Source organism: Cygnus olor, assembly GCF_009769625.2.
Source record: "Cygnus olor isolate bCygOlo1 chromosome W unlocalized genomic scaffold, bCygOlo1.pri.v2 SUPER_W1, whole genome shotgun sequence".
Lineage (NCBI taxonomy): Eukaryota > Metazoa > Chordata > Aves > Anseriformes > Anatidae > Cygnus > Cygnus olor.
This window is the reverse complement of record NW_024429070.1, coordinates 1532705-1546042: the sequence shown is the minus strand read 5'-3', so window position 1 is coordinate 1546042 and position 13338 is coordinate 1532705. Positions and strand designations below refer to the sequence as shown.

The 13338-nt window shown below is 33.9% G+C and overlaps 1 protein-coding gene across 5 annotated transcripts in view; it reads left to right on the top strand.

Annotated features, from left to right (window-relative positions):
* Window positions 1–13338, top strand: part of LOC121062899 (nipped-B-like protein) — a 222442-nt gene that overhangs the window by 175353 nt on the left and 33751 nt on the right. For all 5 annotated transcript variants that reach the window (XM_040543198.1, XM_040543196.1, XM_040543197.1 and 2 more), the window contains 9 exons: window positions 3120–3302; window positions 5534–5731; window positions 5923–5994; window positions 6081–6170; window positions 7182–7285; window positions 8729–8815; window positions 10466–10697; window positions 12098–12249; window positions 12653–12733. In XM_040543198.1, the coding sequence (XP_040399132.1) occupies window positions 3120–3302; window positions 5534–5731; window positions 5923–5994; window positions 6081–6170; window positions 7182–7285; window positions 8729–8815; window positions 10466–10697; window positions 12098–12249; window positions 12653–12733 (1199 nt within the window). The remainder of the gene's footprint in view (window positions 1–3119; window positions 3303–5533; window positions 5732–5922; window positions 5995–6080; window positions 6171–7181; window positions 7286–8728; window positions 8816–10465; window positions 10698–12097; window positions 12250–12652; window positions 12734–13338) is intronic.

The window sequence follows — 13338 nt, the reverse complement described above, 5'->3', positions numbered from 1 at the left end:
GTTTCTAGTGAAGATTGGATGGCCCTTATTCAACATAACATAAATAGTAAAGTAAAATAAATATAAACTCTTGACTCTCCTGCAGTATATAATATCCTTGAATTCAAAAAAGGATGTGCAGTCCTTTTCCATGTATATCAGAATTATTGATACACACATAGTCATGCATAACTGCATGAGTAAAACTCTTTAGATTTGGTTATTTATAATCTTCAGCACCTAAGGAAACATGTAGCAGTCTTGCTCCAGGGAACATTGTGATAGATACAAAATTTTTAAAGATGGCTTATAGAGAACTTTACAGTAATTCCATTTTTTCTCTTTTCTACTATTCCCTTCTGGAATAAAGAATTCCTTACATATTTTCTAATAAACATAATAAAGGGGAAGCTTATGCCATCACCTGAAATATTTGTAACTGGAGAGAGTGCAGTTCAAGCAATTAGTTGAATTTAGCATTGGAGAACGTAAAAAAAAAAACAAAACACAAACAAACAAACTTCGGACTTCTGAGAAAGAAATGGTTATTTCTCCAAATATTTAAAGTATTTGCATTTTTATTTTTTCATTGATGTCTAATTAAGCTGGTAGCAATTGACTTATTTTTAAAAATTGAGTATTGTTCTACCCTAGGAACAAAATCAATAAGGAAAGCAAGAATAGATATTCCTAGGAGATAGGAGAGTAGTAGCCTGTGGTTTCTGTTTATTGTTTAGGGTTTTTTGTTTGTTTTTAATGTTTTTCTTACTTAAAATAAATCACTGTTCATCTTGCATAGACATTCTTTGTGCACAGTGTAAGCAAAATAAAGAATAAATTGTTTTAGCAGTTCCTCAAAGCAATGATCACAACCTTATTCATGAAACATCATGAAACATTCAGACATAGTTTTGAAATTGAGTAGGTGTCTTCAGTCATGGAACTCTTGCCAAGCTGGATATACAATCCATTACTGATTTGTTTCCTTTTCTCATTTCCTCTCCAAGTGATCTAACTAATTATTCTGTTTTTAAATATACTTTTCATAATAGATTTGGAAAGGCTTAAATATATATTTGTAGAAAATACTCTTGTTGGTGTATGTGCATATGGCTTTTAAACATCTATATGAATCTTAATGCAGCTTTTGTTTCTTTACTTATAGCTGTTTTTTGCAGTGTCTTTGGCCAGATTTCCTGTAGGTTTTATGCTCTGTGAGTAGTCGTGCTGACTTCAATGAATTTAACCCATAGTGCTTAAAACTGAGCATTTGTGTTAGGAGAACCAGGTTCTGAGGCCCTTTGGTGAATGGTCTGTGCCTGTGGAAATTGTCTTAAAATACATACATACAAATTTCCCTCTTGTCTGGGGCTGGATGTAAGCTAACTCTCCTCAGATGCTGCATATGTATACAAAGGGACATGGACAGTTAGTGTGCGGATGCCACTGCTCAAATACATTTGTGCAACCTCCAGATTAGACCTGGCTGACATCCAGTCAGCTGGTAGTACACACAGACAAACTATTCGGTCTGTGCTGGCATACTTCTTCCTATCTTCAGTCAAGTGCCTAGAATGCAAGGAATAACCACACTGTGAAATGTTTTGTAGCATTTTTGAAAACAATATTGAGAATTTAGGTACCTTTGACAGGTGGTGAATATCTAAGGATTGCAACTTAAAGCAAATGACCGTGGTGTGGGGGAAGCAGGGACAACTTTCGTTGTCTATTTTATAGATATTTCCCTACCTCATTTCAAAAATGTTCAAAGTAATCAATATTTTAAATTCAAACTTCTTTTTTTTTTTAAATGCACTTAAGTGAGATGACTTCCTTGAACATACTTGAGAATTATAGAAAAATAATTTTGATTGCTAGTTTCATTGTTCATAGGCAACTTTTTTGGATGTAGAGAGATGTTAAACCAGAAATATATGAAACCTGTTTTTTGTTTTTTTTAATGTATTGCTGGAAACTATTTTCTAATATTAAGATTATTCTAATTCCAGCTAAATGTGTTTAAAAATATGGGGGAAGACTAAGACTGGATTAGGAGATGGGATGGTACTGTAATAATTGAAATAAATTTTAGAAAGTTAAGTTACTGATGTAGTGAATGCAATTAAAAAGTAAATCTAGAAAATATATATGCATATCAATATACATATTTCATTGATATAGCACAATTGGCAGGTGATTTCTTTTGTATCTAAATAATAGAGTATACCTTGGGGAAGGAGAGAGAAGCGCTTGTGACAGAGGCATTTATTTTGTTGGAAAAAGGTTAACAATTCAGTCCAACAGTCTTCAGATTTGTGCAGTAAGGCTCTTTGATAAATAATAAGACATCAAATAACAATAAAAAATTCACTGTAAATCTCCTTTGTGCTGACTGCGTACGTGTCTAATATCAGTTTCAAAATGTGATGAGAAGGGTGCAATGTTGTCTGTTTACTTCAGTGGAAAAGAAACCTGTTGTGGTCCAGCTTGCTGTTTTTCTATATTAAACAAAAATCTTTCTTTCAACTTTGCTTTGTAGCAAAATCAAGCAAAAATGTGGGTTGCATTAAAAAAAAAGCTATTAGTAGGAGGTAAGAAATCACCTGAGGCAGAGTTTGGGATGTCAATGATTTGGCTTATATTTAGGGATAAGAACCTGGAGATTCTGCCACAGATTGTCCCTACATATTGGAAAAGAGAAGATTACTGTTTTATTTACACTAAATAATATGATTGAGAATGAATTGAGCTATAATGAGGCACGCTGAATCATTAATTTACCTATACTTTCAGGAAAACCTGTTAAGTTCAGAGGATGAACAAAAATAAGACTAAATTTTGTGGAAGTAGAGCAGGGATGTTGTTTTACAAATGTAATTCACCAACTTGAATTTGTTTTATTTATATGCCTGACAAAATATTTTGTTGAAGGAGATGTTTATACAATTTATTATGTTAATTTCCAGTTGCAGTGTGAACAATATATACAGCTTTAGAAAGTCCTGTCAAATACATCCAGGTATATCTAACCATGGAATTGTTAGCAAATAAACTGTAAGCGGTTCCTGAGAAAGGGTTGAAGTGTTGGGCCCTTTTTTATCTTCAGATTCACATTTACTGTTCTTACTCTCCGTTAATAGGTAGCATAGATCAGTCAGTGTTAAAGGAGTTGCCTCCTGAGCTCCTGGCAGAAATTGAATCCACCATGCCACTTTGTGAACGTGTGAAAATGAACAAGCGCAAACGTAGCACAGTTAATGAGAAACCAAAATATACTGAAATCAGTTCTGATGAAGACAATGACAGTGAAGAAGCTTTTGAATGTAAGTAGTACGTCATTCTGTTTCTACTGCTATTATTTAAGTTGGTTGGGAATGGAGAGGATTGTCACAAATTTCAGAGACATCTTAATCTAGCTTTTAGCCACAGTGGCTGTTGAAATTCTTAAATATGAAGTAATGTAAATTAAGAAAATCTTGCACAGTAATTATATGCTTTAAGGTAATCTAGGTTCATTACATACAGTCAAGAGATCTGGCCATCATTCTAAAAAATTCAGTGAGGACATCTGATTTAAAAATGAAATAGAATATTTCTTAAAGGATACTGTAGAACTGAATTAAAATGAGACAAAATGGTGAAGAGAATGGAACATAAGTTTCTTTGAGCATCTCATTCCATTAAATGATGAGAAATTAAAATTATGTATAAAATTAATAGTATTTTTGAAATGTTATTAAAGCTTACAGTTTTTTATTCAATTGCTCTACAAAGTTTACTTAGAAGTAGATAAAATGTCTAAATGTGAATAGCTGTTCCCATGTTCATATTTTTTGCCTTGCAGAGCCAACACAACTGTAATACATTTTCTTTTATCATGCAGCATTGATAAAATGGTCAATTTAAATTTCTGCTGGAAAGTGATATTGGAAGTTACTTTTCTTATGGAGACATAGCTGGGGCCAGAATTCTTCTTACAGAATTTAAATTGCTACTGATGATCTATAAACTGTGGAGACAGAATTCATCTGCCTCCACAAAGTACTGTCTCACGAGGGGAAAAAAGAATCAGTTAAGATGTGTGAAGTCTTTTTCCATAAAACACATTTCTTTAACCAATCCACTCACTTCAGGTAACCCAGATAGCCCTCCCTTTCTTCAGTTGCAGTTAACTCTCAACCATTTTAGAACTGAAACTGTTTAGTAGCTCAGGCATCATGAACATGACTGTACTGCCTCCAGAAGCAAGTCTGATTCAGAAGCAGTACAGCTCAAAGCCTGAGCTAAGTTACTACTTTAAAGTCTTGAACCACTTCTTTGCAGAAATTTCATATTGTTTTCAGAAGTGGAAGCCCTCTAGTGTGCAGTGCAGAGTATCACCTCAGGTTCAATATTTTTTTTTATTTGTACTTAGCATGGGCTGTCCATTGGCTATATTCTGGTATGTATAATATCTTTCCTATTCTTCTCAATAAACTGGGGTTGTGGAAATTCCATGTCAGTTCTGTTCCAGTTCTGTATAAATGCTTGGAGCCATTTTGCTCAGAAACAACCCTGTACACATTCATACCTCTCTAAACTTCAGGAGAGTTTGGTAGAAACACATACAGATGTAAGGGCTGTTATATACCAGTTCACAAGAATAATATACTCTGCTAGTCTAGAATGTAATGTTTTGGAGACATTTTGATCTTCACAGCACAGTCTGTATTAGACATCTCTTTGCTAGCCCCAGTTATCCTGTTACATTAAATAGTAGAGACTTTCATGGATGAAGCTATGTCCTCATCCATATCCTTTTCCTATTACTTCTTAGCACCCTCTCCCCTTAAAGATGCATGAGACTATCTTTGAAAATAACAGAGAACTCAGTTCCCCTCCCCCGATATCTTATTTCCACTAAATCTCTGTTTCTATAGAGAACGTTTATCCCAATTTCTTCAACACTGATTTCTGCTGTGCCTTTTGGTCCTGACTGAAAACTGGTTATAATAACTTTCAGTGGTGTATACATACTGTTTAGCTTGGAATTGTGACTGCAGCTTTCTCCTTTACACTGAATTAACTACAATATATATTTCAAGACAATTTTTTGGGGGTGTCTTGGCAAAACAGAATATCTTTAAGCAGCTAGGTTGCTAAGTCTCATTGGAACTTCCTGTGTGATAGGCAAAGCAAACACTGAATTGTAACATGGATGCCTATTAATAGACCCAATTACATAACTGAAGAAATTATCTCAATGTTCTCTTATGAAAGGAAAGGATGAAAATTATTTTATTTTGTTCTATTCTCCTTTGTTTAAAAGGACAAGTGCCCTTTAAACTTATATTTTAAAGTGTTTGCTGTTGTCTTTGGTGATTTCAGGCATGGTTTTCATGTAATTCAAATTGAATTGTTAAAATAATGCCATAACAGAACTTTATATAATGGTTTTAGTGTTCACTTGTTTTATGGAACATGTATATGCTAATGTTTAACTTGTAAATGTATAATTTTGAGCTATTGAAAATAGAATTTTTATACTTATAATGAAAATGCATTTCATTTCTAGCTTCTCGAAAAAGACATAAAAAGGATAGAGATGAAACTTGGGAATATGAAGAACATGACAGAAGAAGTTCTGGTGACCACAGGAGAAGTGGTCATTATCATGAAGGAAGGAGGACTTCTGGTAGTGGCCGTTACCGTAATCGTAGTCCCGATGACTCTGATATGGATGATTATTCTCCTCCTCCTAGTCTCAGTGAGGGTAACTGATCGTTATCCTTTAAAAATACACTAGAATTATGAAAACAATACGTTTTTTTTAATAATTTGAACATTTTAAAATGCTTTAAAAAGCATCTTTATATGCAGTATTTAATACAAGCATGAGAAATGTAAATAATCCTTTATTTCAGTTCCAGAAAGTATTTGTTTCACTCTTTATTCTCTAATTAGTGGCTAGAAAAATGAAGAAAAAAGAAAAACAAAAGAAAAGGAAAGCTTATGAACCTAAACTAACACCTGAAGGTAACTTTAGAAGACTTATTTTCTTCAGTTTGGATTTTATGTATTTTATATAAAAATAATTATATATACTTTTTTTTTCCCACCAGAAATGATGGATTCTTCAACTTTTAAAAGGTTTACTGCTTCAATGGAAAATATTTTGGAAAATCTGGAAGACATGGATTTCACAGCTTTTGGTAACATGTCAGAAAGTTTCAAAATGCTTCCCCTAATTAGAAATACAAGAAACACTAAAAAAAATTGCATCTCAGTATTTTCAGACTTCCTTCTTTTTGATTTAATTGCCTGTGATACATGCTAGGGTATATTGTGTTTATATGGCTTCCACCTTGAGTAGCAGGAGCCTTTACCTTTACAATTTCACTTGCTACTAGAGGAAGATGATCTTCCTTCCTCCTTCCTGCAAAATCCAAAAGGGTCATAAATCATAATGAGAGAAATAATAGTCTACTAGAGTGCATCTGCTGTGGCCTTGCCACAGTGCTTGTACACTTATGGCTGAGACACTGAATCTATGTGTACTCCTTATCCCTTTCACTGGAAAATCGTCCAGCTTAGTGTCAGTGTCCAGTAAAGTAGTTCAGGTTGACCAAGATGACTATCAATTGAAATGGATAATGGAGCATTTGTATAATTTCTTTCCTACCATCTTTGTCACAGTATTAGAACAAGGGGAGGAACCTAATAAACAAATGACTAGTTTTTAAAGTAATCATGTCTACACCCTTGGATTTAAAAGTGAAACATATTACGAACCAATGATTTCAGTGTCTTCTAATGTCATGTGGTTTTTTTTTTTGTAAGGGCAATTGTGATTAGAACACAGTGTATCCCAAGATATATGTGTTTTTCATCTATTATTCTGACCAAGATTTGAATTTCAGAATTAGAACTACAATCATTTAAGATTTGTTTTACTGAAATGAGGGTGGTACTTAATGCTAGAGCTGCAATAAATGGATTTTGATGTTAGGCTGTTGAATGATATTTCAGAGCACATGATCAATCATATCGAACAAGTAGAGTCATTTTAACAACCAAAAGTCATGGCCGTCAGTCTTCGTTAGATGTAAAATCAGTACTTTAACAAGTTTTCTTGTGTTTGCTTTTTCATCTTAGCTGTAAATAGTGGCTTCTTTGAAGTCTTATTAGAAATGTGACAATTTTTTTTATTTCATTTTTTTAAGGCGATGATGATGAGATTCCACAGGAATTGCTACTGGGAAAACATCAGCTTAGCGAGTTGGGTAGTGAATCTGCAAAAATCAAGGCAATGGGCATTATGGACAAGGTACATCTTCATAGTCTTTACATCTTTTGAACATTTAATTTTGTTAAATATACAAAAAGCACATATCTAGTGTAATAACATTCAGTGTCGGCAGTGACTGAGAGCACAATGTACCAATATGTAACACAAATGTCTGAGCAGTAAAATCTAAAATTATTAATCGATTTTCACAAAAGCACATCAATCTATAGTCTTTGTTCCTTACAGCTAGTGTTAAGCAACCATAGTAAAACAGACCTTATCAGAAAAGTCAAAAAATCCACCCTTTCTAATATAATCTGTCAGTGCATTGTAAATATATGATGTTCATCTAGCATCATACTGAATTGCGTATTTGTACCCTCTCTCCAGAAAACCCTTTCAAACTTAAAAGATTTAACGACCCAGGTGATAAGATTCATTTTCTGTAGACTACATGTTGTGGTTTCTTTGTCATACTCTTCCTGACTTTGGTTCAAGGGAATTTTCTATGCTGGTGCAAACTGTTGGTATCACACCTCTAGAAACAATGTTCTTGCTTTCCTTATCTTCCTAGAACTCTTGGCTTAGGGCAGTCTTATGTTACACTCTTAACTCTGCCTGCTCTTGACCACTTACTATGTTTATGAAATGTCTGTGAAGCCACTTATTATACAAGTCACTCCGAAGGATATTCTTTAACCCAAGATTTAGGTATTCTTCCTGGCCTTTTCTTCAGTCCTCCCTACCTTCATTTGCAGGATATTTTCAACCTGAGTATTTTGCCTTCTTGATAGTTCTCACCCATAACCTTTATTCCCTAATTTTTGTACATACATGTGTACATAAAGTCAGAAACGTGTTGCTTCTAAAGGTGAGCACCACTATTATCTGTATGAGTGAAACTGGTTCTTCTGGAGTTCAGCATATTCTACAGATTATTTGATTGTAATTCTGTAGAACATCAGTAAGCGAGTTTGAGTTACTTTTTTTCAACATGCTAATTTTTCAAAGTTAACAAGATTACTAAGAATACATTTCCTCTGTATTAGCACTCAAATATCAATTAATTTTGTTTCTGTTTGTCCATAAGGTTTGGACTGTCTTCTAAGTTCTATATGGTCAGCTAGAATTAGTGATTCATATTTGGTTTTGGTAAATTTCAATTTCTAGAATCAAGAGTGTATAACTATACATTATTTGCAGATATGCAGTTTTAAACCTTTTCCTATGGATTTGGTTGAAAAATGCAGTTTGATTGCAATCTTAGAACATATTTCACTAGTTTAGTTATTATCAGCATTCTCAGTCGTGCTGTGTCAGAAACTGACAAGTCAAGATCTGATCCTTATCTCAAAAGTACTTACGATTTAAGTTTAATGCTGGAATTACATAACATTTTCTATCCTTCATCCATGGACATCTTTTCAGCAATTTGGAAGCCTTTGTGTGTCTACAGTTGCTTGATTTGTTTTCTTGTTTTAGCTTTCAACAGATAAAATGGTAAAGGTCCTGAATATTTTGGAGAAGAATATACAAGATGGATCAAAGCTTTCTACGTTACTTAACCATGTGAGTTTCAAATTAGATTATTTCATACCACTGTTCAGCATAGGGTTTTCTTCACTTGAGTCCCATTTAGTGATAATTTCAAATACTGTGCATGTGTGTGAAAGGAATTTCTGATTTTATATGTATATGATTAACAGATTGTCAAATTTTAAGATTAGAATTAAAATTCAATTGATTATATTCTTTCAGTACTAAACATTTTACTATAGTATTGTTAACAAACAGATGTATTGGGAGTAATCAAGTTGTCTCTTGACTTAATTTTAAATATTATTGTTTCATCCTTAAGTATTTGTGGTAACTGGTATAACTTGCACCAGTGGAAATTTCTTTGCTAGTTGTCCATAAAACTTCCCTTACACAGTAGAAGAAAGTACAGCTTTCATGCAGAGCATATTCTTCCCCTGAGCATTAAGAACTGAGGAGGCATTTTAAATCATAGAATATCCTGAGTTGGAAGGATCATCAAGTCCAACTCCTAACTCCACACAGGACTACCTAAAAAATAAGTTTCACTATACAGTTCTGAATGTCTTTAGCAATATGAAAAATAAGTGAAAAGGTGATGGTTTTCCTGCTCTGTTGCAATATGGTTGAGCCTTTTTGCCAGTGCTTTTAAAGTGATATTTTTCTTTTAGCTTTCTGTAGTAAAACTCAAGTTTACTAAGCACTTATTGAAATTTTCCCATGATTGCAATTCAGAGACAAAGCTTCAATTAAAAAAAGAAGCAATCTTTAGCCAAACAAGTTTTAGATTTTTCTTAAAACCTATTAAATGTAATTTAGATCGTTATGGCAAAGAAACCTTCTGCTAAGGAGTAAATTTATACTATTTTTACAGCGCAGTGAAGATAACCTACCTCCATGTCAGGGTATTATTCAAAGGCAAAATGCACTTGCAGATTCTTTTTATTTCCAAGATGAATGAGCAAGAAAATAGAAAGGTTTTAAAACTAATTGTTTGTATTTTTAAAGCCTCCTTTGTGCAAGATACAAATAACTTAAATTTCTTGCATGGAATAGTTTTACAGGGATCTCTTGATTTGCAGGTGTCTGTTGATTTTTTTTTTATATATATATTTTTTACCATATATGTAATGCACTGCAATACTTTTAGATTCAAGGGAAAAAAGTTGATAAGGTTAGAAATTAGTGTTTTACCAACCCCTTATTTTTACAAGGAAAGCCAACAGCATACTCATAACTAGCCTCTTGTTTGTTTGTTTTTATAACTTGTACAAACACAGAAATACAGGAATTATGTACCCAGTGCTAAAACTTAAATGGTCATATTTGATAAGACATAGTTTAAACCCATAGGTAATAGATGAGTCAGTCTGTGGAGAAAGTTGTCTTCTCATTAATTTCATGTGATTTATAACAGTCTTATTTTGTGAGAATTCCCTCTAGTGGTGAAAATTAGACTTGTCAAAGCAGCAAACAGCATACATAGAGCACTAAGGAAAACGTTAGAGGAAAATGTTAATGTTCAGATTTTGCCTAAGGTACATCAGTCTTAAGTAGAGAATGTTGCAATCTTCATAGTGCTTACCATTGATATATATTAAAATGTTACTGTTATATTGTACTTGGTAAGGATAAAAATTTGACTCTTTGTTCACACTATCCTGCTTTTCTTGCCTGTTACAGAACAATGACACTGAAGATGAGGAGAGATTATGGAGAGATCTTATTATGGAGAGAGTGACAAAATCTGCTGATGCTTGTCTTACTGCTATCAATATTATGACATCGCCAAATATGCCTAAAGCCGTATATATTGAGGATGTAATAGAAAGAGTTATTCAATACACAAAATTTCATTTGCAGAACACTCTCTATCCTCAATATGACCCTGTATATAGAGTGGATCCTCATGGTGGTTAGTATGCTCAGAGATTTTGAAAAATCTTTTCACATTATATTTATCATAGAATGGTTTGGTTTGGAAGGGGCCTTTAAGATCATCTAATTCCAACCCCCCTGCCATGGGCAGGGACACCTTCCACTAGACCATGTTGCTCAAAGCCCCGTCCGACCTGGCCTTGAACCCTTCCACAGATGGAGCATCCACAGCTTCTCTGGGCAACCTGTTCCAGTGCCTCACCATCCTCTGAGTGAAGAATTTTTTCCTTATATCTAATCTAAATCTACCCTCTTTTAGTTTAAAACCATTACTCCTTGTCCTATCACTACACTCCTGATAAAGAGTCCCTCCCCAGCTTTCCTGTAGGCCCTCTTTAGGTACTGGAAGACAGCTATAAGGTCTCCCCGGAGCCTTCTCTTCTCCAGGCTGAACAACCCCAACTCCCTCAGCCTGTCTTCATAGGAGAGGTGTTCCAGCCCCTTGATCATCTTTGTGGCCATTCTCTGGACTCGTTCTAATACATCCATGTCCTTCTTGTGCTGGGGGCCCCAGAGCTGAACACAGTATTCCAGTTGGGGTCTCAAATGAGCAGAGTAGAGGAGGAGAATCACCTCCCCCGACCTGCTGCCCACGCTTCTTTTGATGCAGCTCAGGATACGGTTGGCTTTCTGGGCTGCAAGCACACACTGCTGGCTCATGTTGAGCGTCTCATCAACCAACACCCCCAGGTCCTTCTCATCAGGGCTGATCTCAATTATGTTTTCCTTTTTTTTAATCTATTGTATGATGATACAAGTTATATGACTTCCCTGAATATTTTTATATGCAACTCTTATACTGATAGTTCTCTGATAACACATACAACACCTGAGTTAATGTTTTCTGTTATTTTGAGGATGATGAAATGTAGAGAAAAATAACAATGACTTAAGTGCATCCCCTAAATAACTTAGTCGTATTAATATTTAGGTTTACTGCAATAACTATAGTGCCATTTAGACCAAACTATTTAGAAGTGTGTCTGGTTTGCCTTGTGCATATAGTTATTATATGTATGAAAAAGTCACTTTATAGTCATAATCTCTGTTTATATAATGATTTATTTCAGTGAAAATTATTTTGCATTTAGCATTTTGTTGTCTTTTATATATATATAATCAGATGTGGGTGTCCAACTTCAAGAACTGTTTTAAAAATTTTGGATCTAGAATTCAGAACAATTATGAAAAATTAATGTCATATGAAATCCTTGCTTTCCAGCTGTTGCTACTAGTTTTTTTTTCTGTAAACAGTTGTATTCACAATGCTGTCGTGTAATTGTTAGGGGGACATTTTTTGAGAAAACGATCATCTTTCTAGTATTTGATGCAACTGAAACATTGAAAAAATTAATGAAAATAATTTTGATTTTCTAGGTGGTGTTTTAAGTTCAAAAGCAAAACGCGCTAAGTGTTCCACCCACAAGCAAAGAGTTATAGTGATGTTGTATAACAAAGTTTGTGACATTGTCAGCAGTTTGTCAGAGTTGCTAGAGATACAGCTTCTTACTGATACAACTATTCTTCAGGTAAGTTTTATCAGAAGAATTTCTGTCTGAGAATGTTGTGGGATTTTTGTTTTATTTTTTATTTTTTCCCAGAGGGACAGTAAAGTGTGATTATGTCAATGACATGAAATATAAAATCGGTACAAACTTTTTTAATGGTTAACATTAGACTGACTAGTCTGTTGTGTAGTATGTTATCTTCCTGTTCTCTTCTGCAGGAAAAGAACATCTCATATTTAAATATTTAATGGTTTTTATTGTACACCTAAGAAAAAGTTTAACCTAATTGTATTAAATTTGCAAATAATATGAAGTAATGTGTTGTTGAATACCTTATCTACTGAATAAATAATCTGCTTGTAAAATTGCATGAATATCAGTTTGCCTGTCAAATATACTTAGAATACTTTCTGCCCATTCATAGGTATCATCTATGGGAATAACACCTTTCTTTGTAGAAAATGTCAGTGAGCTACAGTTATGTGCCATCAAATTAGTGACTGCAGTAAGTAATTTTTTTGTGATTTCATGGTCCTGTACATCCGAAAGTTATTAGGACATTTACGTAGGCTGTATTTTTGCTGGTAGACAATTAGAGCTCAAGTTTTTGCAGTTCGGTATCATAATCTAGGAACAGTATTAAATCTACCCGAGCTGCTCCTATTTGCAGAGGAGGTTTCTTCTTCTATAGGAAGCCTACTTAAGCAAGGAACTTAATTATGGTTATGTGGTTTAAAGTATAAACACAAACCCCTTTCTCTTACCTGTCCTTTCTTGTGTAAGAAATCTTAACAATATGATTTTCTGCATTTCCTTTGTTAAGATTTGAATTTATGCAATGGAATAAGCTATACAACAGCAGGATACTTTTATAATAGAATAAATTATTTTCCTTGGAAGAGGTAGGTATATGAAAAATTCATGAATCAAATAAAATATTATTTCAGGAAAAATGCAGTGCAACATATATGTGCTTGTTCAAGTGGACGTTTTCCATCTTTGTAAGGATGATATGCTCCAGTATTTATAAAAGGAATTCTGCCTAAACAAAAAGAAGCAAAGTCTACAACCGTGACCCCATAAATTAAAAGAATATTTCATGTCAGGCAA